The sequence below is a fragment of the Grammomys surdaster genome, unplaced genomic scaffold (genome assembly GCF_004785775.1).
Source record: "Grammomys surdaster isolate TR1022 unplaced genomic scaffold, NIH_TR_1.0 139176, whole genome shotgun sequence".
Classification (NCBI taxonomy): domain Eukaryota; kingdom Metazoa; phylum Chordata; class Mammalia; order Rodentia; family Muridae; genus Grammomys; species Grammomys surdaster.
Window position 1 is genome coordinate 16,467 of NW_021622535.1, and position 26,864 is coordinate 43,330.

Below are 26,864 nucleotides of genomic sequence, written 5' to 3' on the forward strand. Positions count from 1 at the left end.
GAATGCTACTGATTTGTTTGTGTTAATTTTCTATCGAGCCACTTTGCTGGAGTTGTTTATCAAGGTTAGGAGTTCTTTGGTGGAAGTTTTCGGGTTACTTAAGTATACTATCATATCATCTGCAAATAGTAATATCTTTACTTTTCCTTTCCAATTTTAATTTCTCTAATCTCCTTTTGTTGTCTAATTGCTCTCCCTGGGACTTCGAGTACTATATTGAATAGATAAGGAGAGATTGGGCAGCCTTGTCTAGTCCCTGATTTTAGTGGGTAGCTTTAACTTTCTCTCCATTTAGTTTGATGTTGGCTATTGCTTTGCTGTATATTGTTTTTACTATGTTTAATTATGGGCCTTGGATTCCTGTTCTTTCCAAGACTTTTACCATGAAGGGGTGTTGAATTTTGTCAAATGCATTCTCAGCATCTAGTGAGATGTTCATGTGGTTCTTTTCTTTGAGATTGTTTATATAGTGGATTATATTGATGTATTTCTTTATATTGAACCATCTTTGCATTCCTGGGATAAAGCCTACTTAATGATGGTGGATGGTCGTTTTGATGTTTTCCTTGTTTCATTTTAAGAGAATTTTATTCAGTATTTTGCATCAATATTCATTAGGGAGATTGATCTGAATTCTCTCTCATTGTTGGGTCTTTGGCTGGTTTATGTATGAGCATCCTTTTGGCTTCATAAAACGAATTGGGTCATGTTTTTTCTGTTTCTATTTTGTGGAATAGTTTATTGAGAATTGGTATTACATCTTCTTGGAAAGTCTGACATAATTCTGCACTAAAGCAATCTTGTTCTGGGTTTTTTTTTGGGGGGGAGACTATTAATGACTGCTGCTATTTCTTTAGTGGTTATAGGACTATTTAGATGGTTTTTGATCCTGATTTAAGTTTGGAGGTATCAGGTATATGACTAGCAAATTGTCCATTTCATCCAGATTTTCCAGATTTTTGAGTATAAGCTTTTATAGTAGGATCTGGTGATATTTTTGAATTTCCTCAGTTTCTGTTGTTATGTTACCCTTTTCACTTCTTATTTTTATTAATTTGGATACTGTCTCTATACCCTGTGGTTAGTTGGGTTAAAGGTATATCTGCATTTTTGATTTTCTCAAAGAACCAGCTCCTGGTTTTATTGATTCTTTGTGTATTTATTTTTGTTTTTACTTGGTTGATTTCAGCCCTGAGTTTGATTATTTTCTGCTGTCTACTCCTCTTTGGTACATTTGCTTCTTTTTGTTCTAGAGCTTTGAGGCGTGCTGTCAAGCTGCTAGGGTATGCTGTCTTCAGGTTTTTTTGTAGGCACGTAGAGCTATGAGTATTCCTCTTAGCACTGCTTTCATTGTGTGCCACATGTCTTAATATGGTGTGTCCTCATTTTTTTCAAATTCTAAAATGTCTAAATGTATTTAATTTATTTCTTTATTTCTTTTCTGACCAAGTTATCATTGAGTAGAGCATTGTTCAGTTTCCATGTATATGTGGGATTTCCATTGATTTTATCAATGATTTTCATTGATTTATTGAAGACCAGCCTTAACCAGTGGTGATCTGATAAGATACATCAATTATTTCAAACTTGATCAATATGGATTTACTTATGAGTCATAATGGTCCCTTATTTTTAGAGTTCTACTACATATAATTATTTTATCACAACAAATGTGTTATGTTATTTCTGTGCCTATGATTAATCATCATGTCTTTCAGTATGATTGTGTGATCTGTGATCTGTCAATATAGCAATTTATTTAAGTCTTCTAACAATCAGCTTACCTGCAAAATTCTGCCTTATTTGACACCTTCAATTGCATGTCAGTTGGCAACAGAGTCATTCTACTATTATTTCTGCTTCCCTCTTTGTATTTATCACTGTTGTTTTGGAGGTACTGCCTCATTTGATGTGTTAACTAAAGTTCACAGAAAGTATTTCCATGCCATTCCAAAATTAAACCTATTATGTGCATTTTAATGAAGTTCACATGATGTTCTTTTGTTCCCTCTGTTATTCTATTATTTCTGTTTTCATTTTGGTTATAGTATTAAGATAGTAATTGTTTTCTTTTATGCATGACTAGATAGTTGTTCAAAGAATGTAGTGAAATGTATTTGCTACATAGTGTTGATTTATTTCTAGCAATTCCACTTTACTTAAGCAGAAATATATAAAAAAATGAAATTATTGCTAACCATTAAGTAAGTACCTGTTCATGTTTTGAATATGAGAGATGAGTTTGTAGTGATTTAGTGGAAAACTTGTCAGAATAGCATTAATACCAGCACTGTATTATCCGGACTGTGAACCATCAGTTTTCACATCTCTATCCAGTTCAGGTTCAATGGAGTGTACAGGGTAGTTGACATCTTGAATTACATAATACACACCACTTGTTATCATACTCAATATTTTTATTAACCAAGAGTTGATATTAAATTGATTATCAGTTGTGATGTCTCAACTTATTTTCTACCTGACAGAATACACAATTTCCTAGGAAAAACACTCTGAGCATGTCTGTAAGGACATTTCTAGTTTAGATTAACTGAGGGGAAACGATCCAATATACATGTAGGTGGCAGCATTTTATGGGCAGGGTTTCTGGGATTAATAAAAAGGGAAAGGTGACTATGCATCCTGACTATGGATACAATATGAGCAGCACCTTCACATTTCTGCTGCCATTGCTTCCTGTATGATGAGCTAACTTAAACCCTTCCTTCTTTCTTCTTTTCTTCCTTCCTTCTTTCCTTTGTTTCTTCTTTTCTTCATTTCTTCTTTCCTTCATTTTTCTTCCTCCTTTCATTATTTCCTTCCTTCTTCTTCCCTTCTTTCCTTCTTTCCTTCTTTCCTTTCTTCTTTGTTCTTCTTCTTTTATCTTCCTTCCTAAGCTTCTTTTGTCAGGTATTTCATCACAACAATGAGAAAAGTAACTAGTATTAAATAAATACAAGTACAGCTTTTACTAATCAACTTTCATTTGTAAATTTTTTCATGAGGATTTTTTATGTAATCCAACATATTAGATCATAAATATCCATAGACAACTCTAGAGAAATATTTATGTAAGATTAATCTTAATAGGATATATTTAAGTGTATAATTCAGCTAAAATATTTTAAAGGCTGGAAATGACTAAAGCAAGTTTTATAAAAATATTATAAAACTGTATTAAAAATGAGAAAAAATTTCAAAGAATCACTATATTAACAAAAATCACTATATTAAATATCTATACAAGTTAAATGTATAAAATATGGACAATTTTTATATTATCATTACTAATTTACTACTTAACAAACACTATTACTTCAATAATTTAAGATACTGTCTTTAGTAAAGAACTATAATTTTTGATGTTTTCTAGGAAAAGAGAGAACATCCTGCCCTCCTCCACCACAGATTCCAAATGCCCAAGAGATTGTAACCACAGTGAAATACTTGGATGGAGATAAAGTATCTGTTGTTTGCCAAGACAATTACCTAGTGCAGGACCCAGAAGAAATGGTGTGCAAAGATGGAAGGTGGCAGTCATTGCCACGTTGCATTGGTCAGTAGCTATGACTTTACAACATTAGAACTCAGGTGTAAGGATATGTATTGAAAGGGCATACTATAAATATTCTGGACACATAATTCAAATAGTGTGTTTTATTTTCTAAATGTAAGTTTTTACTTCTGCTTGACTATTTCATTTATGTTCTTCATGTAGAAAAAATTCCATGCTCCCAGCCCCCTACAATAGAACACGGATCTATTAAATTACCTAGATCTTCTGAAGAAAGGAGAGATTCAACTGAGTCCAATAGCCATGAACACGGAACTAGATTTAGCTATGTCTGTGATGATGGTTTCAGGATATCTGAAGAGAATGTGGTAACCTGCTACATGGGAAAATGGAGCTCTCCACCTCATTGTGTTGGTGAGAGTGACATGAAAATTCAGCCATGATTTTAAACAAGTCATTACCAATATTCTATTCTCATCCTAACCAGAAGAAAGAAGGATTTAGATCAGCACACTTACACATTTATATATTTTGACCATACATTTGTACTTGCATAATTCAATCTATGCTGCTTTAGTTGATTGTACTGTTTCTATTGAAATCTAGTTTCATTCTTGAATTTCTGTTTTTAAATATGACATATAGTCTACAAACTTCATTGGCTCATGTGAGTTGTATTGTTTGATGTGCCACTGAGTATTAATGTCCAAAGTGTCTTTTTCCCATATGTGCTCCCCACACCCATCCCACAATATGTTGTATTTTCTTAAATTATTAATTCCTTGACGTTGTTTAACAGATGCAAGACAACAGAATGTGGTATTAGGAAGCACTGCCCACCTTCTTTATGATGGCACATCTTTCTTCTAGTTAACATTTCCTTCCAGTACTGCTACATAAAGAACTGATACATACAGTTGAATTTCTGTATTAGTACAATGTGGAATGTTTTGACTATGTTGCTCTCATTTGTGTCATTTTCAGGAATTCCTTGTGGACCTCCACCTTCAATTCCTTTTGGTACTGTTTCTCATGAACTAGAGAGTTACCAATATGGAGAAGAGGTTACATACAATTGTTCTGAAGGTTTTGGAATTGATGGACCAGCATTTATTAAATGTGTAGGAGGAAAGTGGTCTGAACCACCACAATGCATAAGTACAGTTTTATTTTCATTGTTTGTGTAATATATAATCTAATTAAATCTATATGTGGCACAATTAAGAAATAAAGTGATAATTCTTGCATGTACAAGGGTGTTGCTTAATAATTCTAGATACTGGAAGGCAAATACAGTACTAGTAAAAACATAATTTTATCCTTTCAGCCCAACTAAATTAATTTTGTTTCATGTAGTCTGAGATATCAGAATCCCCAGACTTCAAGAACACACAGGCTCTTCTAAACAAGCTCATTATCAGCAATGCCACTACAATTACATGTACTCTAAAATTTTGAAATAATAATCGTGAGTAATTTGCTTTTGATAAAACATAAAGTAGAAATACTCTGTAAGCATGAAATGTATGAGAAAAATTGAATGCAAAATATAAAATCTCAAGAATTATGATTATTAGAGTTCTGTATCTACCTTATTTATTTTTATAAATATGAAGGAATTCAATATAACTAAATAAAATGGGAAAATACTGTATTTATTACTACTGTATTTATTAATACTGTATGTATTACTACGAAGGTAACTACTGTTTCATGTATTTTATATTCTACAACTTTCTGAAAACATATTCCTACATAATTTATTTTTCTTTTCAGAAACTGATTGTGACTTTTTACCCTCATTTGAAAATGCCATACCGGCTGAAAAGAAAAAAAAATCATATAAGTCAGGAGAACAAGTTACATTCAAATGTCTACCACGTTATCAAATGGATGGCTCTGACACTGTGACATGTGTTAATACCATGTGGATTGGACAGCCAGTATGCAAAGGTATTTGGATGGGCTTTTAACACGTATTTATTTTAGCAACAGAAAATGGCATAATTAAAAATGGTGCAGAGATAGTTTTAAAGGGAAATCAAGTTGGTTTATATTAAAAAAAAATAAAAGCATTGAGTTGAAAACCTGATGGTAAAGGTTTTTTGTGATGGTGTTCAGAGTTTGATTCTACAGTCAGCATCATCAGTACCTTTGGACCATGTTTTGAAAAATGTAAATTAACACCAAGGAGTACATGCTACACATCTTAAATAAGAAGACATCTAGAGATGAGATCTTCAGTCTCCTATAATGTCTTTTCTGGGATCTATGTATGACTCAGTTTGGAATGTGATGTAAGCTCTAAATATTTATTGATACATTTTTTAATAATTATTTTTCAATTGAAATCTTGCTTATATCTCATTTTATCAAATTTATTAGAATATTAGGATATTTTATTTGGTCAGCATTTTCTTATGACTATGGTGTTCTTAAAACAATGTTCTTTTTTCCTCTAACATTGCAAACATTTTTTTCTCATAGTATATCCTGATTATGTTTCTCTTCCTTCTACTCATTCCTGTTTCTTCTCAACTTTTGTCTCATCTGATCTATCCCTTTTCTATATTTTAGGAGAAAGAAAATAGTTTTCTAAGGAGTAATAATAATAAAACAAAAAGAAAACAAACACAATGGGGGGTGACAAAACAATAATTTTAGGGAAAACAGCAGAAGAAAAGATCTTAGAAACTATGTAGACACAAAGCGACATTTTATACACTCAGGAATCCCATAAAAATAATAAGTTGAAAACCATAATATATATAACAGCATGCAGAGGCCCTTACTGTAACAAAGATGCTTACCTCTGTAGGCACCAGTGCAACTTTGCTATGTTCAGTGAGTTGCATAGGTGTTGTCTTTCACAGTGTAGCCTTGCCTTCAGACTATGGGGTACAATCTATAGTCTTGTCAACAGTCTGCATGTGTTGTTTGGATATTCTATTTGACCTATTTGGCACCCATTTAATTACATGTACTCTAATCCCAGTAATAAAAGCTTCATTGGTGACAGGATATGTCCATCGGGATACTCTCTCCTAACAAATCTTGGTGATTCCATTTATTTATTTATTTATTTATTTATTTATTTATTCAATCATGTTAATTTATTATTATTTATTTACAAGAAACAGCTTGTCCTTTGGCCTCTCCTTCCTGCAGGGCTAGTTCCAAGCTATTGCTGAAACAGTTTCCAGCACAGACCAAGAATGTATATTGTGTAGCAATTTCCAGTACAGAGCCTCCTGGTCAAGTTTTGATGGATAAAGGAATGCAAATGAGGCCCAGAACCCTTGTTAAACACTGTCTGCCTGAGTCGCCCTGTTCAGATAGGAGTGTCAAGGCTGCACCTAAGGATTTTTTTTAAGTTAGGTTTTTTTTTATTGGATGTTTTATTTACATTTCATATGTTGTCCCCTTACTCCATCCCTCACCCACCCAGGAACCCCCTATCCCCTCACCCCTCCTCCTTCTTCTCTGCGGTTGTAACCCCTACCTATCCCACCACTCCCACCTCCCCACCTTCAAATTCCCACCCCCTAGAGTGTCCAGACTTCATAAGGTCAAGCATCTCTTGTTCCACCTATGCCCAGCAGGGCCCTCCGCTCTTATATATACAGCTGAAGCCTTGGATCCCTTCCTAAGTGCTCCCAGGCTGGTGGTTTAGACCCTGGGAGCTGTGGTTGGTTGATATTGTTGCTTTCCTCATGGGGCCACAAACCCTTTCGGCTCCAATGGTCTTCACTCTAACTCCTCCATTGGGAACCCCATGATCAGTTCAATGGCTAGTTGTGAGCATCTGCCTCTGAATATGTCAGACTCTTGCAGACCTCTGAGGAGACATCAGGCTTTTATCAGCATGCACTTCTTGACTTCCACATCAGTATCTACCTTTGGTGACTGCACATGGGATGGATACTCAGGTGGAATGGTCTTCAGACGTCCCTTCCTTCAGTTTCTGTCCCTCACTTTGTCTCCATATGTGCTCCCTTGAGTATTTTGTTGCTCCTTCTAAGAAGGACCAAATCACCCCCACTTGGTCTTCCTTCTTCATGAGCTTCATGTGGCCTGTTAGTTGAATCTTGGGCATTTCAAGGTTCTGGCCGAATATCCAGCAATCAGTGAGTGAATATCATGTGTGTTCTTTTGTGCCTCACTCAGGATGATAATTTCTAGTTCCATCCATTTACCTAGGAAACTCTCGAATTCATTGTTTTTAATAGCTGAGTAATACTCCATTGTGTAAATATACCACATTTTTTGAATCCATTCCTCAGTTGAAGGACATCTGGGTTCTTTCCAGTTCCTGGCTATTATAAATAAGGCAGCTATGAACATAGTTGAGCATATGTCCTTGTCATATGTTCAAGCATCTTCTGGGTATATGCCTAGGAGTTTGTTGGTTGTCATTTTGTCCTATTGACAGTGACCTTTGCCTTACAAAAACTTTCCAATTTCATGAAGTCTCATTTGTCAATACTTGATCTTAGAGCATGTGCCATTGGTGTTCTGTTCAGGAACTTTTCCCCTGTGCCCAAGTATTCGAGGCTCTTCCCCACCTTCTCTTCTATTAGTTTCAGTGTATCTTGTTTTATGTGGAGGTCCTTTATCCACTTAGACTTGAGCTTTGTACAAGGAAATAAGAATGGATCAACTTTCATTCTTCTACATGTTGTCCTCCAGTTGAACCAGCACCATTTGTTGAAAATGTTGTCCTTTTTCCACTGGACAGTTTTAGCTCCTTTGTCAAAGATCAAGTGACCATAGGTTTTTGTGTTCATTTCTGGGTCTTCAATTCTATTCCATTGATCTTCCTGCCTGTCTCTGTACCAATACCATGTAGTTTTTATCACTTTTGCTCTGTAGTACAGCTTGAGGTCAGGGATGGTAATTCCTCCAGAAGTTCTTTTATTGTTGAGAATAGTTTTCGCTATCCTGTGTTTTTTGTTATTCCATATGAATTTGAGAATTTCCTTTTCTAACTCTGTGAAGAATTGAGTTGGGATTTTAATGGGAATTGCATTGAATCTGTAGATTGCTTTTGGCAAGATGGCCATTTTTATTATATTAATCCTGCCAAGCCATGAGCATGGGAGATCTTTCCATCTTCTGAGATCTTCTTCGATTTCTTTCTTCAAGGACTTGAAGTTGTTGTCGTACAGGTCTTTTACATGCTTGATTAGATTCACACCAAGGTATTTTATGTTATTTGCGACTATTGTCTATTTACTATTTCTTTTTCAGTCTGTTTATCTTTCATGTAGGGGAAAGCTACTGATATGTTTGAGTTGATATCCATCCACTTTGCTGAAGTTGTTTATCAGGTTTAGCAGTTCTCTGGTGGAAGTTTCGGGGTCACTTAAATATACTATAATATCATCTGCAAATAGTGATATTTTGACTTCTTCCTTTCCTACTTGTATCCCTTTGACTTCTTTTTGTTGTCTAATTGCTCTGGCTAGGAATTCCAGTACTATATTGAATAGGTAGGTGGAGAGTGGGCAGCCTTGTCTAGTCCCTGATCTTAGTGGGATTGCTTCAAGTTTCTCTCCATTTAGTTTGATGTTGGCTACTGGTTTGCTGTAAATTGTTTTTACTATGTTTAGGTAGGGGCCTTGAATTTCTGATCTTTCCAAGACTTTTATCATGAAGGTATGTTGAATTTTGTCAAATGCTTTCTCAGCATCTAGTGAGATGATCATGTGGTTTTTTTCTTTGAGTTTGTTTATATAGTGGATTACATTGATGGATTTCCGAATACTGAACCATCTTTGCATTCCTGGGATAAAGCCTACTTGATCATGATGGATGATTGTTTTACTGTGTTCTTGGATTCGTTTTGCTAGAATTTTATTGAGTATTTTTGCATCGATGTTCATAAGGGAGATTGGTCTGAAGTTTTCTTTCTTTGTCGGGTCTTTGTGGGGTTTGGGTATGAGTGTAATTGTAGCTTCATAGAACGAATTGGGTAGTGTTCCTTCTGTTTCTATTTTGTGGAATAGTTTGAAGAGAATTAGTATTAGGTCTTCCTTGAAGATCTGATAGAATTCAGCACTAAAACCATCTGGTCCTGGGCTTTTTTTGGTGGGGAGACTTTTAATGACTGCTGCTAGTTCCTTAGGGGTTATGGGACTGTTGATTCCATTTATATGTCACAAGTAAATGATGAGAAATAGACAAAAATTCATCCTGAGTGAGGTGACTCAGAAATACATAATTGTATATATTTGCTTATATATAGATACTAGCTGTAAGTCAATCAATGCTAAGTTACATTCCATAGAACAGTAGAGGTTAGGTATACAGTAAGGGATTGGGGGCAAGCTATTGTCTCTTTGAGATGGAGAAATAGAGTAGATATTTATGAATGTCAGGAAGGAAAGACAGAAAACAGAATACACAGAGGGACAGCAAAAGTTAAGGGTCATTTGAGGGATATTATAAAAAACTAATAGAAGTTTACTTATATGATACAAATTTACATATATATGCATATATATGCATATATATACACATACACATGCATACACACACATGCATATATATATATATATATATATATATATATATATATATATCTTCCAACATTTACCTGTGACATTCATGATTTCATTCTTTCAGTGTTAATAGATGTAGCAAATTTTCTTTATCCATTCATCAAGTCAGGAGTATATTTGGAAACTTATGCAATAATTAGATGCTCCAGATGAACAAATAAGTAATAATACTTTATTTTGCTCTTTAGATAATTCCTGTGTGGATCCACCACATGTGCCAAATGCTACTATACTCACAAGGTCCAAGGCTAAATATCCATCTGGTGACAGAGTACGTTACGAATGTAACAAACCTTTTGAACTATTTGGGGAAATGGAAGTGATCTGTCTAAATGGGATTTGGACTGAACCACCGAAATGCAAAGGTAGGGCATCATTTTCCCTAATGTTTATTTGACAACATAATTTACTTACTGTACATTAGTGAAAATAAACTGAAGCAATTTTTTAAAAAATTTAAATTACTTTATTTATTATCATCCCAAAAGTTGTCCCCTCCCAGTCTTTGTCCCATACCCCCTCTACTTCCCCGGAGAAGATGCCCCCTCCATCCCTCTTCCCTGGGTCATCAATTCTATAAAGGATTAGGTGCATCTTCTCCCTCTGAGGCCAGAAAAGGGAGTCCCCTGCTATACATGTGCCAGGAGCCTCTGACTGGCCCCTGTATGCTCTTTAGTATTGTGGCTTAATCTCTGCAAGCTCAGAGGGGTACAGGTTAGGTGACACTCTTGATATTCCTATGGGGTTTCCATGGCCTTCAGCTCCTTCAATCTGTCCCCTAACTCTTTCATAGGGGTCCCAGATCTCTGTCCAGTGCTAGGCTGTAAATATCTGACTCTGACTCAGTCAGCTGATGGTAGAGTTTATCAGACGAAAGTCATGCTAGACCCCTGTCTGCAAGCACAACATGGCAGCAGTAATAGTGTCAGCATTTGGTGCCTGCCCATGGGACAGATCTCATGTTGGGCCAGTAACTGGTCACGCATTCCTTAAGTCTCTGCTCCATTTTTGTCCCTGCATTTATGCAGAGACAAAACAAGAACAATTTGGGGACAAAATTTTTGAAGGTGGATTGGTGTTGCATCCCTCCTCTCGGCCACTCGGGGTCCTACTGAACTATTGGAAGTGGTTTCTTCAGGTTCCCTTCCCACTGTTGAGGATTTTGCTTAAACTCACCAACACTGAGACCTGAGAGCTTCTCCATACTGAGTCTCTGGTACTTTAAGGAGGTTCTGCTCATCCTCTGTAGCCAGCAGCTTCATGTTTCCATTTATTTTCCTGGTCCTGTGTACTTCTCTTCTGTTTCGCCCACACCTGATCCTGTCCCCCTTTCCCTTCTCCTCCACTCTCCCTCCCAGGTAGCCCCCTTCCTCTACCTCCCATGATAATTTTTTTTCACATTCTAAGTCGGATTGAAGTGTCCTCACTTGAGCCGTCATTCTTGTTTAACTTCTTAGGGTCTGTGGGGTACAGAATGTATATTTTGTACTTTTGGGCTAATAGCCACTTATCACTGAGTACATACCATGAATGAATGTCCTTTTGAGTCTAGGTTACCTTAATCAAGATGATTTTTCTAGTTTCACCAATTTGCTTGCAAAATTCATGATGTTCTAGTTTTTAGTAGTTGAATAGCATTCCATTGTGTAAATGAATCACATTTTCTGTATCCATTCTTCGGGGGAGGGACATCTGGGTTCTTTCCAGCTTCTGGCTATTATGAACATAGTGAAGCATGTCTCCTTGTGGTATTGTAAAGAATCTTTTAGGTATATGCCCAGGAGTGGTATTTCAAATTTTCTAAGAAACTACTAGATTGATTTCCAGAGTGGTTGTATAAGTTTTACAATCACGACAGCAATGGAGGAGTGTTCTTCTTTATTTATATCCTGGTCAGCATATGCTGTCACATGAGTGACTTGAGAAGCCATTCTGGTTGGGTCAAGGTGGAATCTCATGATTGTTTTGATTTGCGTTTCTTTGATGACTAGAGATGTTTATTTTTTAACTTTCTTTTTAAAATTGACCACAGTTTGTTCTCCCTCCAATTCTCTCAGCTTCCTCAAACTGCACCTCTCCCCACATCCCCTGCCCTCTGCTTTTCTTCAGAATAGTCCTCCAACAGACAACAGCCAAACAAGACAACACAAGATACAATAAGAAAGGTCAAAAGTCCTCTCACATTGAGGCTGGACATGGCAACCAAATAGGAGAAAAAGAGTCCCAAGAGCAGGTGAAATGGTCAGATAACTACCTATTCCCACTGTTAGGAGTTTCACAAAAACACCAAGCTAGCAGTCATAATATATACATAGAAGACCTGGGGCAGATCCATACCTTCCTCTTATTTGCTGCTTTAGTCTCTGTGAGCCTATGTGAGCCCTGCTTAGTTGATTTTGTGGACTAAGTTCTCCTTATGTACTCAATCCCCTATGACTCCCACAATTACCAGCCTGCAATCTTCTGTAGGATTCCCTGATCTCCAAGGGAAGGAACCCAATGAAAACCTCCAATTTAGACTCTTTCCTCATAATGTCTGGCTGTGGGTCTCTCCTCCTGCTCCCATCTGCTGCTACAAAAAGCTTGTCTGATGACAGCGTCACAAGACATGCATCCTAGGTGTCTGAGGTATCCAGTCTTTGGTTCCTGGCCATCCAGTCAGTGTAGAGCATGGTCATTCAGGAGATGATTTAGCTGTTAAAGGTTAGGCTCATTACTAAAGTGATAAGAGAAGCATTTTTTAAAAAAATAAAATAAAATGATACAGTTTTGGTGACTATAATAAAGAAGTATGGTGGGAATTTTTCAACAAAATTATATCAACTTAGAGGAACAATTGACGCTAAGAAAAAAAAATCACTTTACTACTAAAAACATTTACTTATTTATTAAATATTAAATGTATAAAACATAATATTTATATAAGTAAATTTTTTTCAAATAATTACTTTCAGATGTAAGTAAATAGTATGAGAGAATATCTCTATATGAGAAAATATTTGTTAGTTTTCCTTATTTCTTATGTGTTGAGCTCAACATGTGGGAATTTTCAATGAGTACATGCTAAAATTTAGATTTAAAACCACAGAAATTTTCCAATTTACATCAATTAGTCATTTATTATTGAATATGAACTATATATTTATAATGGACAAATTTAAATCATATCTAGAAAGAAACATCAACTGTCTAGTCCTTCCATCAAATCTCAATATTCAGATCATTTGCATGTGAAAAAATTTTTTAGTATGTCAGTTCATTTGTTCTTTGTGTTTGTGTTCTCTATTGGAAATATATATACATATATATATATATATATATATATGTATATATATATAATCTTTTTTACATTCCAGTCCTCCTTATCGCTCTCCCAGTCTGCGCTCTCTGAATGTTCTTCATCCCATACTTCCTCCCCATCTTCAAGAGGATGTACTGTCTCCACCAGACTTCTCTACTCCCTGAGGTCTCAAGTCTCTTCAGGTTTAGTTAGGTGTATCATCTCTCACTGGTACCAGAACAGGCAGTCCTCTGCTGTGTATGTATTGGGGCCTCATATCAGCTTGTGTATGCTGTCTGGTTGGTTGCTTAGTGTCTGAGAGATCTTGGAGGTCCAGGTAATTTAAGATTGTTGGTCTTCCTATGGGGTCACCCTACCTCTCAGATTCTCAAAGCTTTTCCCTATTTAAACTACAGGGTTTCCCTGTTTCTGTCCATTGGTTGGGTGTAAGTATCTGCATCTGACTCTTTCAGCTGCTTGCTAGGCCTCTTAGAGAGCAGCCATACTAGACTCCCCATGAGATGTATTCCAACTTGGGCCTGTCACTGAACCTCCTTCCCTCAGCTTCTTCTCCATTTTTGTCCCTGCAGTTCTTTTAGGGAGAAACAATTCTGGATGAGAGTTTTATGACTGTGGAAGGCAACCATATTCCTACACTTGATGCTCTTTATTTCTACTGGAGGTGGACACTACAAGTTCCCTCTCCCCACTATAGAACATTTCAACTAATGTCCTGCCCTTTGCAACCTAAGAGTCTCACCTTCCAGGTCACTGCAACTTTCTATAGGTCTCCCCTATTCCTATCTCCTGAGCATGCCTATTTCCATTCTTTCTGCTGGCCCACAGGGTTTTAGTCCTGCTTCCCCCTGTCCCCCAATACCTGTTCATGTTCACCTTTTCCCGTCTCCCACCCCGGTACTTCCCTCTCCCTTTCCCCCATGATTTCCTTCTTCTCCCTTGCAACTGAGATCGAGGTAACCTCACTTGGGCTCTTCGGCTTGTTAACCTTCTTGAGATCTGACAATTTTATTCTGGGTATTCTGTACTTTTTAAGCTAATACTCACATATTAGCCAAATTATATTATACCATGCATGGCCTTTTGGGTCTGAGTTGCTTCGTGTAGGATGATATTTTCTAGTTCTATCCATTTGTATGCAAAATTTGGATGTCCTTGTTCTTAATAGCTGAGTAGTATTCCATCATGTAAATGAACCATATTTTCTCTGTCCATTATTCTATTGTGGGCCATCTGGATTGCTTCCAACTTCTGGATATCACAAATAAGGCCACTATGAACATAATGAAACACATGTTCCTGTGGCATGTTGGGGCATCTTTTGGATATATGCTAAGAGTGCTATAGCTGTATCTTCAGGTATATCTATTTACAATTTTTAGAAGAATCTCCAGATTGTTTTACAGAGTAGTTGTACCAGTTTTCAATCTCACAAGCAATGGAGGAGTGTTCCTCTTTCTCCGCATCCTTGCTGACATGTGCTGTTACTTGAGGTTTTGATCTTCACCATTTTGATTGGTGTAAGATAGAACCTCAGGTTAGGTTTGATTTGAATTTCCTTGATGACTAAGGACTTTCAACATTTCTTTATGTGCTTCATGGCCCCTCAAGATTGATCTTTTGTGAATATTTTTGTTAATTTCTATATCCATTTTTTAATTGAGTTGGTTGGTTTCTTGGTGGTTATCTTCTGGAGTTCTTTATATATTTTGGATGTTATCCCTTTATTGAATGTGGGGTTAGTGAAGATTAATATTATTGTTGAGTTCTATATTCTGTTTTTTGATTGGGTTATTTGGTTTCTTGGTGGCTAGATTCTGGAGTTCTTTATATATTTTGGATATTAGCCCTTATTGAATGTGGTATTAATGAAGATTTTTTTCCAAATATGTAGGTTGCTGATTTTCCTATTGACTATATACTTTTCAGTTTCATGAGGTCCCATTTATCAATTCTTGATCTTAGAGCCTGAGCCATTAGAGTTCTGTTTAGGAAATTTTTCTTTATGCCGATGAGTACAAGGCTCTTATCCAATTTCTCTTATATTGGATTCAGTGTATCTGGTTTTATGTTTATGTCCTTAATCCACTTGGACTTGATTGAGCTTTGTGCAAGTTGACAAATATGCAATTATTTCATTTTCTACATAGAGACTGCCAGTTAGACCAGCACCATTTACTGAAGATGTTTTCTTTTTTCTCCAATGTATATTTTTGGCTTCTTTGTTAAAGATAAAGTGCCCGTAAGTGAGTAGTTTTATTTGTTAGTCTTCAATTCTATTTCACTTATCAACCTTTCTGTCACTGTATCAATACCATGCAGTTTTTATCACTATTGCTTTGTAGTATAGCTTAAGGTCAGGGATGTTGATTCCCTCAGAGGTTCTTTTATTGTTAAGAATCATTTTCACTATTCTGGATTTTTTGTTTATCTAGACACAACTGAGAATTGATGTCTACATGTCTTTGAATAATTGTGTTACAATATTGATGAGGATTGCGTTGAATCTATAGATTGCTTTTGGTAGGATGGCCATTTTTTTCTGAGTTAATCTTGCCAATCAATGAGCATGTGAGATCTCTCCATTTTCGGAGGTCTTCAATTCCTTTCATGGGAGCCTTGAAGTTCTTGCCATACAGATCTTTCACTTGTTTGTTTAGAGTTACCCCAAGATATTCTAAACGATCTGTCACTATTGTGAAGGGTGTTGTTTCCATAATTTCTTTCTCAGTCCATTTACCATTTGTATAGAGAATAGCCACTGAATAATTTGAGTTATTTTTTTATCCAGGCAATTTGGTGAAGTGATTTATAAAAGTTCTCTGGCAAAATTTTTTGGGTTGTTTATATGTACTGTTATATCATCTCCAAATAGTGATACCTTTAATTTTTCCTTGCCAATGTGTATCCTTTTGATCTCCTTTTGTTTTCTTATTACTCTAGCTAGAACTTCGAGTAGTATATTGAGTAGACATGGGAAGAGTGGTCATCCTTATCTTTTCCCTGATTTTAGAGGGATTGGTTCAAGTATCTCTCTATTTAATTTGATAGTACCTGTGGGTTTTCTGTATATCGTTTTTATTATGTTTAGGTATAGACCTTGAATTCCTGATCTGTCCAGTACTTTTAACATGAAGGAGTGTTTTATTTTGTCAAATGCTTTATCAGCATCTAATGAGATGACCATGTGATTTTTCTCATTGAGTTTGTTTATATAGTGGATTATGTTAATAGATTTTTGTATATTGAGCCAACCTTGCTTCCCTGGGATGAAGTCTACTTGATCATGGTGAATGATGATTTTGATGTGTTCTTGGATTCAGTTTGCTAGAATTTTATTGAGTATTTTTGCATTCCTATTTATTAGCAAATTTGGTCTGAAGTTCTCTTTTTTTTTTTTTGAGTCTTTCTGTGGTTTAGATATCAGAGTAATAGTGGCCTCATAGAATGAATTAGATAGTGTTCCTTCTCTTTCTATTTTATGGAATAGCTTGAACAGTGTTGGTATTACCTCTTCTTTGAAGGTCATGTAGAATTCTGCACTAAAGCCATCTGTGCCTGGGCTGTTTTTGGTTGGGAAATTTGATGATTTTTTTCTATTTTCTTATGGGATATTGACCTGTTTAGAAAGTTTACCCGATCTTGATTTAACTTTGGTACATTGCATCTGTCTAGAAAATCCCCCATTTCATCTAGATTTTCCAGATTTGTTGAGTACAGGCTTTTGTAGGACGATCTGATGATATTTTGTATTTCCTTACTTTTTGTTGTTTTGTTTCCCTTTTCCTGTCTGATTTTGTTAATTTGCATATTGTCTCTGTGCCTCTGTGCCCTCTAGATAGTTTTGATAAGCGTTTATCTATCTTGTTGATTTTCTCAAAGAACCAGCTTTTCATCTTGTTGGTTGTTTGTATTGTTCTATTTATTTCTATTTGGTTGATTTCAGTCTGGAGTTTGACTATTACCTGCCCTCTAATCTTCTTTGGTGTATTAGCTTCTTTATTTTTTTTTTTATTTGATATTTTCTTTATTTACATTTCAAATGCTATCTCCTTTCCAGGTTTCCTCCAGAAACCCCTTACACCTCTCCAGTCTCCTTCTTCTATGAGGGTGTTTCCCCACCCATCCACCCATCCCAGCCTCCCCACCCTAGCCCTCCAATTCCTTTACACTGGAGCATCAGTTTTGTTCTAGAGCTCTTAGGTGTACTGTTATGTTGCCAGTATAAAATCTCTACATTTTTTTTAAACCAGAACACTTAATACCATGAATTTTCCCTTTAGCATTGCTTTCACTGTGTTCCATAGTTTTGGTTATGCTGTATCATTATTTTCAATGAATTCCAGGAAGTTTTAAATTTCCTTATTTATTTATTCCTTGACCAAGTTATCACTGAATAAAGATTTGTTCAGTTTCCATGGGTATGTGGGTTTTCTCTTGTTATGGGTCTTATTGAAGAACAGCCTTATGCTGTGATGATCTGACAGAATGCATGGGATTTCTTCAATCTTCTTGTATTGGTTGAGGCTTGTTTTGAAATCCATTATATGGTCAATTTTGAGTAGGTACCATGCGGTGCTGAGAAGAGGGTATATTCTTTCATTTTAGGATGAAATCTTCTGTAGATATCTGTTAAATCTGTTAGATTCATAGCCTCTATTAGTTTCACTGTGTTTCTGTTTAGTTTCTGTTTTAATGACCTATTCAATAGTAAGAGTAGGGTGTTTAAGTTTCCCACAATTATCGTTGAGGTTCAGTGTTTTTTTTTTTTTTTAGCTTTAGTAAAGTTTCTTTTATGAATGTGGGTACTCTTGCATTTGGGGCATAGATGTTCAGAATTAACACTTTCTTTTGGTAGATTTTTTCTTTCATGAACATGAAGTATCCTTTCCCAGCTTGATATCTTTTAGACTGAAAGTTTATTTTATTGGATAGTTGATGGTGATTACTACTTGTTTCTTGGCACCATTGCTTGGAAAATTTTTTTCAGCCTTTTACTCTGTGGTAGAGTTTGTCTTTGCTGTTATTGATGTGTGTTTCTTGTATGCACCAAAATGCTGGATGCTGTTTGTGTATCCAGTCTGTTAGCTTATGTCTATTTATTGGGGAACTGAGTACACTGATATTGATAAATTGTTAGTTCCTGTTATGTTTGTTGTTGTAGGTGGCATTATGTGCATGTGATTCTCTCCTTTTTGCTTTGTTGTGAGATGATTAATATCTTTCTTTTTCTTTGGTATAGGTATGATCCTTATGTTGGAGTTTTTCTGGTAGAACTCTACATAGTGCTGGATTGGTAGATAGATACTGTTTGAATTTGGATTTGTCCTAGAATATTTTGTTTATTTTTCCATCTATGTTGATTGGGAATTTTGCTGAGTATAGTACCCTGGGCTGGTGTTTGTTTTCTCTTAGGATCTGCATGAACTCTGTCTAGGCTCTTCTGGCTTTTGTTTGTCTTTTTTGAGGAGTCAGGTGTAATTCTCATAGGTCTGTCTTTGTATGTTACTTGGGTTTTGTCCCTTACAGCTTTTAATATTATTTCTTAGTTCTGTGCACTTTGATCATCCTGATAAGGCCTTAGAAATAGTGACCACAGGAGTGTTCACAGAACTTTGCTATTGCTCTGCTTGTTCTTTGACTACTTGCATCTACTATATTCCTAATTCCTCAACCTAGAATTGACTTTAATACTTCATGTAATTAAAAGCAAAAAGGAGCAGGTGAGATGGGATAGGTGTTTTCTAGGGAGGGGAAATAGGGAAACAGGGTGGCATCTGAAATATAAATATATGAAATATCCAATTAAAAACGTGAAAAAATGTTTTTGGATTATTGTGTGATGAGAATATTTTCTTTTCTGGTCCAATATATTTTGTGTTCCACAGGCTTTCTGTACACTTATGGACATCTCTTTCTATAGGTTGGGGAAGTTGGATTCTATGAATTTGTTGAAAATGTTTTCGGGTCCTTTGTGCTGGGAATCTTTGTTCTTCTCTATTTTTATTATTCTTAGATTTGATCTTTTCATTGGGTCCTGGATTTCCTGGATGTTTTGGGTTAGGATTTTTTTTTCATGTTTTGAAGTTTCTTTGATGGTAGTATCAGTATATTCTAAAATATCTTCTACACCTTGGATTCTCTTTTCTATCTCCTGTATTCTGTTGATGATGCTCTCATCTGTAATTTCTGACCCCTTTCCTAGGTTTTCCAATTCAAGGGTTACCTTTATTTGTGTTTTCTTTATTGTTTCTACTTCCATTTTTGCATCATGGACTACGTTGTTCAATTCCTTTACCAGTTTGATCGTTTTTTTTCCTGTGTTTCTTTAAGGGATTTGTTTCCTCTTCAAAGTCTTCTGCCTGTTTATCTGTGTTTTCCTGTATCTATTTCTACGACTTATTTATGTCCTCCTTAAAGAAATCTATCTACCATGAAGGAATTGTCTTCATGAGATAGGATTTTTTGTCAGCTTCCCAATTTTTAGGTGTGATGGTGCACCCAGGCTTGTTGTGGTGGAAGAACTGGTTATAATGTTTCCAACTCATATTGGATTCTGTTGCTTTTGGTCTTGTGGTTGCCTCTAGCAATCTGATTATCTCTGGTCTTAGCTTTCCTAAGTGTCTTTGTCTTTATCCTACCTCTTGTGTTCCTGGGTTGCAGCAGGCATCCTGGTACTCCCTGACTGTATTAGACCTCTTGTGAAGCCTTCAGAAAGTGAGGTCTACATAGGTGCATGTATGCCAATGACTTGTTGATCTGGTTTCAGATGCTTTCCTAGGAGGCCTTCAGACTGTGGGGTCTTCAGAGGAGCAGAGAAGCTGGTGATCTGCCCCTGCAGAAGATGCAGTCTGGAAGGAACGTGGAATTCAGTGGGCTGAGGGCTTGGAGGTGATGGGTCATGAGTCTACTGGAGTCTTCAGGGTGACCAGGTGCTGGAGTTGTTTGGGAGGGTCTCTTACCTATTGCCCTCCATGCAGCAGAACTCCTAGGAGGCCTACAGTCTGTGATGTCTTCAGAATAGTGGCCAAGCTGACCAGGTCTTACTTCTCTTTTTTCACCTTGATTTGGAGGAGTGGTTCTCAAGAATATAATGGTGTCATGTATTTTATTATTGCTTTCAATGCACAATCTGAGTATGCTATATATAATATTTTCCTAACCATCTGTTGCTGAAGTAACCATGGTGTTTGTGTCTGTATCATTATTGATTAATGCTGACATTTTTATATTCTAATGAGTAAGTAGATTCTGAACTTGCCTCCAAAATCCAATTATGTTTCCTATTTCCTATGTTTTCCTTAAAGATTCCTTGATAGATTTCTGTTTCATAGATTAAATACCGTTCTTTTTAATTTTAATTTTTTCTGAATTCTTGTTTCATTATTTATTCCCCTTCCTAGTATTACCCTTTGAATAAGTCTCCTTTTTTGCTTTTCAGCATTATTCATCATATTTTTCTTTCTTTTTATTATTTTATTTATTTACATCCCAAAGGCTGGCTCCCTCCCCAGACCCTCATCCCCAAGTTCTTCACTCTATCACTCCTCCTTTTTGCTTCTGAGAGAGTGCTCCCCCATCCACTAACCTACCCATACCTCACCCCTACCAGCATCTGTCTTTCCTTGCACATCAGCTTTCTACAGAGTTTGGCTGATCCTTCCCTATTGAGGTCAGACAAGACAGTCCTCTGCAACATACATACCAGAGGCCATGGACCAGTCCATGTACGCACTTTTGTTGGTGACTTAGTCTCAGGGAGCTCTGAGGTATGCTGGTTAGTTTATACTGTTGTTCTTCCTGTGGGGGTCACAATCCCCTTCAGCTCCTTCAATCCTTCCCTTAACTCTTCCATGGAGATCCCAGACATCATTCCAGGGGTTGGCTGTAAGTATATTCATATGTTTCAGTCAGCTGCTGGTAGAGCCTCTCAGGGGACATCTGTGCTAGGCGCCTGTCTGCAAGCAGAACTTGGCGTCAGTAATAGTGTCAAGGTTTGGTGCCTGTGCATGAGACGGATTCCAAGTTGAGAGAGTCAATGGATGTGCTTCTGTTCAAGCTCTGTTCCATTTTTATATCTGCATTCCCTTTAGACAGGAACATTTCTTAATCAAATATTTTTAAGATGAATGGGTGATACCATCCCTCAACTGGGGGCCATGTCTACCTACTGTTGGTCCCTTTAGGTTTTATCTCTTCACTGTTGGACATTTTACCTCAGCTTATACCCATTGGATCCTGAAAGCATGTCATATCCTTACTGTCTGGGACTTTTAAGAGATTCCCAAGTCCCCCAACCAACACTGGTGCATAATTTTATACATTCTTCTAGCCCTGTAGGACTCTGTCATGTCTCCCCCCTCCCAATATCTGACCCTACCTTTCTTCTTTTCCCTCCTTCCTCCCCTCTCCCATTCATGTCACTTCCTCCCTCTGCCTGCTATGATTATTTTTAACACTATTCTTAAATGCTAGGTTTCACTTGAAACACAAACATAATTTTATTAGAACAAAGATCATCTGCTATATACCCCTAATTTTACAGTTAAATTTCTTCTACTATTAATTTCTATTTCTATTTAAGTAATGAATTCTGGTAGTTATTCTTTTGGAAAATATCTCTGCTGGATATAAATCCCCTTTATCTTCTTTTATTGGAAAATGTCTACATTAATATCTTTATTCAAAAGGATTCAACCACAGAATATAGAACTTAAAGCTGACACTCATTTTCTTTTTTTCCTATGGTCTTCATGGTGGTAGATAGGAGTCACATTCTTTGGTAACTTTGTCCAGTGTGATTGCTGATGACATTCTAGTGATTTTTTCCAAGATATTTTCTTTATGCAGTTTCAATAGATGGATCTCCACTTTTATGGGACTTGTCCTATTTGAGTTTACTTAACTCTTGAGTATGCACATTCATGCATTATGACCATTATGTTTTCATTTTCCTTCACAGTAAAATATTAATTTTGTTTGAATCTCGAGCGTTTTGTTTTTACCTAAAAAGCATTTGAATTTGTTTAATTTCATGATGCTCCTCCCAACATCTGACTGAATAGAATCAGTACTTTTGATTTCAGACTTTCCCTGTGTCTTCCAAGGGCAAGCAGTAGTCAAAAAGGAAGACACATAGGATAGTATTAGGTAGTTAGATGAGTTCTGAATTTCTTTGCTAGAATTTTCAATGTATCTTCTTTGCATATAATGTTTACTAAAAATACTATGTCCAAGCATTTCAGATATACTTAGCAAAAGTATAATATATAGATGGCTATGCTTATTTTGACCCTATTAGAAACCCAGACAACCTCATTAGCCTTCTGTAATATTATAAGCTTTAAAGTCGTATTTACAAATATATTTTTAAAACAGTGGAAATATATAAGGTCATATACTATTGAATCGTTTTTTAAAACTTGCCTATCTACATTGGCATCTGTGTGTTCTAAAGCCTTCAAATATTGGTAAATATCTTAACAGCTTCAGAACACACATGTTTGCTGAAGTTAAGTAACTGCTTTACGTGAGAAGGCATGAAGAACTTGTAACATTTTATATGATTAATCTTTCTTAAAGTAATCACTTATTTAGCCAGAAATCACTAAGTCGTGTTTAATGCTGTATTCTTTCTGGTTCTGCTTGAGCCTGTAATTTGACTTGATTCTGAAACATTCAAATCTTGTCTCCTTAGACTCAACAGGGAAATGTGGGCCTCCTCCACCTATTGACAATGGAGACATCACCTCCTTGTCGTTACCAGCATATGCACCATTATCATCAGTTGAATATCAGTGTCAGAACTATTATCTACTTAAAGGAAAGAAGACAATAACATGTAGAAATGGAAAGTGGTCTGAGCCACCAACCTGTTTACGTAAGTACCTTATTTTCATAGATTATAGGAGATTTTGTGTTATATTATGGATATTATTCTGTTAATACTAGAACTCTCACAAGTACTGTTTTGATTGTGCTTCAGTGCCAAACATCAGCATGTGATAAAAACAAGATTATTAGATCCTTTTATAAAAACCACCTGTCAAATAAAATTGTGCATGCTGATACTTATAATTAAGTTTTTACTACCATGTATTATTGCCCATAAAACTGGGAACCAGAATGATATTTTATACCTGTTTTCTCAGTCAGTGTTCTATTGCTGTAAAGAGGCACTATGGCCATGGCAAATCTTTTAAAAAACAAACAGACAAACAAACAAAAAACACGTTTGTTGGGTGGGTATTGCTTACAGTATCAGAGATTAGTCTACTCTCATGTTTGGGAGCATGGTGGCCCAGAGGCAAACTTGATGGTGGAGAAGTAGCTGAGCATTCAACATTTGGCTTTAGCAGGAGCAGCAAGCTATAGACATACATCTTCTAACAAGGCTACACCAGTTCAGTAAGGCCATAGCTCCTAATCCTTCTCAAGTATCACCAGTCCCCAATGAATAATCTATATTTGAGTCTATGAAGGCCATTCTTTTTCAATTCATCACACCTGTGTACATCTTACAGGTATTAAATTCATACAATATCTCCTTCCCGTAGATAAGCCACATAACATCTATTAATCACTGTCATGCATTCTAGAGAAATTATAGTCTTTCTTTTCTCTGTGAGGAAGAATACAATAGTGTTGTCTTTCTATGTTTAGTTTATTTGAATTAATGTCCTCCAATGCCCTTTTCTAATTAAAACAATACAATATATCTGCAAAGTCTGGACAATATTTTATGTTTAAATATACCATGTTGTCTTTATAAATTCACCAATTAATATTAGTTCAGACAATTTTTTCATCTTAGGTATACTTCTTTAGCAGTTTACAATAGATATATGCATGCAGTTTGAGTAATTTGATTTCATTTCCTTTGGGAACATACCAGAAGAAACATATAAAAAACATGTAAAAATATATTTTTAAATTTTTAAGATATCTCAATTGTTATCTATAGTAATTTCACAAAGTCATATTTCCATCAATGTTTTGTTTGTATTTCACCACACATTCATGAGCATTTTTAATTATAATGGCTCCTTTCTCTGATGCTATTTTAACTGAGTGAGAAGATATTTTATTATGGCTTGACAATGAAATTATAGCTAATGATATTTAGGTGGTTTTTTTTTTTAGAAGTATCTATTCATTTATCCAGTTTTCATCGGCTTACTTTTCTTTTAAAATGTGTTTTTCCACAGACTAATGACAATTAACTTAAAGATTATCAACAAATTAAAGTCCTTTTCAATTATTTAAGTATAGCCTAAGACACATATAGTGCAAAGCTTTTTCAAAATCAATTTACTGGAAATGGCGTTGTAACTTCCAAAAGACCAACCATGCCCATAGCAATCAATTTAAATCAAATAAAACAAAACAAAACAAAGCAAAATAAATGTATTTTCACTTCTTTTTTTTGACATAGGAAACCCCTATAAAAGCCATGTAAATATCTGGAAACAAACAATAGACAACCATTTACTTTGATTCAAGTGTCTAGCAATTTCTTAGTTGTATTAATTAAGCTCTGTGCTATGCACAAGTACCTCATTGTGATAAAAACCGTGGGTCAGTGTTTGCTTTTTACTTTCTAATTTGGAGTCCTATCCAAACACAGTGTCCAAAACCAATGAAATGTTTCCCAGTTGTGCTTCTTTGTACTTTCAGTGGTTTGTTCTTACATTGATGTCTTTGACCAACTTTCAGTTGACTTTGCCCAGAATGACAGACAGATATAAATTTTAATCATTTCCATATGGATATCAATTATTCTTATATCGTTTATTGAATATGATATCAGTTTTCTAACCTAAGTTTTTGGAAAGTCTATTAAGATGAGTTAATTGTAGATGCATAGATCATTTCTCAAATCACTTTTCTCATTCACTGGAGGGTTTATTGCATTCAAGTTACTGTGGGGCTCCTGGTGTATGTTGAAATCAGATATTATGACATTCCAGATTTTCTTTTCTGCTCTAGTTCCAGTTATCTACTCATTCTATTGTACTTCCATATACATTTTAGATTTTTACCCATATGAATATAAAAAATGTAATTGGTATTTCTTTGTGGGATCATATAGACTGCTAGTAACCATAGAAGATGTGGACATTTCTATATCAATATTAATTCTTACAATACTTCAATATACAAGATTTTTCCATTTTTGTCTTTTCTGATTCTTTTACCAGTTAACTAACATTTATGATTGAAGTTTTCACTTCTGTTGAGGAATTAATAGCTGAATTAATTTTGAAGTTATGAATAATGATGTTGCATTTATTTTTAATTCTCAGAAAAAATGGAAATTGTTTATTTTAAAAGGATGTTATTTTTGTATGTTTATGTATTACTTAATGAACTTTGATAATTTTTCTTTCAGTTGCATGTGTAATACCAGAAGATATTATGAAAAGACATAACATAGTCCTCAGATGGAGAGAAAATGAAAAGATTTATTCCAAATCAGGGGAGAATATTGAATTTATGTGTAAACCTGGATATAGGAAACAAAGAGGAACTCCTCCACTTCGTACGAGGTGCATTGATGGTCACATCAATTATCCTACTTGTGTATAAAATCACAATACAATTATTAGTAAATCTTATGGGTGAATCTTTGTTTAAAAATGCACATGCATATTACTAGTACAGTTTCAATTTTCATTTGAAATATTGTTAAGCTCATTTCTTCTAGTAAGAATAAACTATTTTGTTATATGGCACTTAATTTGTAACCTTAAATAATGTTTTCACAATGAAAGAGCAGTGCATTCAAAACTCCTACTCCAAAATATATATTCAGGGACAAAATATATCAATGCACAAAAATAAATGTAAGATCTTCAATGTTTGTTTCTGTTCAGAACTTTTCAGATTTTTCACGATATCTTTTGATGTAAAGTTCTGATTCACAGTGAGTGGAAGACATATTGACTCAGTCTTCAAATTAGCATTTTGATCCATAAGCAGCAAAAGGCCATGTGCCACACTGAACATCACTTGAGCATAGGCAACCTCAAAACCTTCCCCCACTGTGACAGACTTCATTCAACATGACCCTACCTATATTTAGTAAGCTACACCTCCTTACAGTGTCACTTTCTATGGACAAACATTCAAGCACATGAGTCTATGTGATCCATAGCTATTGAAACTCCCACAGATATATACATATTGTGCACCCAAAATACTAAAGGAAAATAACAATAATTATAATCAAATTTATAAAATCTGTAGTTATCTTAAGAGTTAATAAAGTGTTGCAAAAAGGCAACCAAAACACTCACTATATGAATGAGTTATATGAATTATAATTATATGAATTATATGAAACAACTATAATCCTTGTTTCTCAAATTGGTTACATTGTCTTCGTTGATGGCTTAGTTAGATTGCTATTGCTGTGAACAGACACCATGACCACAGTAATTCTTACAAAGGAAAACCTTATTTTAAATTTTTTATTAGATATTTTATT

General features: G+C 35.4%; 1 protein-coding gene across 1 annotated transcript in view; it reads left to right on the forward strand.

Annotated features, from left to right (window-relative positions):
• LOC114615754 (complement factor H-like) overlaps positions 1-26,237 on the forward strand; it is a 32,742-nt gene extending 6,505 nt beyond the window's left edge. Inside the window, exons 3-9 of the mRNA XM_028761399.1 lie at positions 3,374-3,556; positions 3,719-3,928; positions 4,499-4,672; positions 5,291-5,467; positions 10,266-10,442; positions 23,073-23,255; positions 25,767-26,237. Coding sequence (XP_028617232.1) covers positions 3,374-3,556; positions 3,719-3,928; positions 4,499-4,672; positions 5,291-5,467; positions 10,266-10,442; positions 23,073-23,255; positions 25,767-25,963 — 1,301 coding nt within the window. The 3' untranslated portion in view covers positions 25,964-26,237. The remainder of the gene's footprint in view (positions 1-3,373; positions 3,557-3,718; positions 3,929-4,498; positions 4,673-5,290; positions 5,468-10,265; positions 10,443-23,072; positions 23,256-25,766) is intronic.
• The last annotated feature ends 627 nt before the right edge of the window (positions 26,238-26,864 follow it).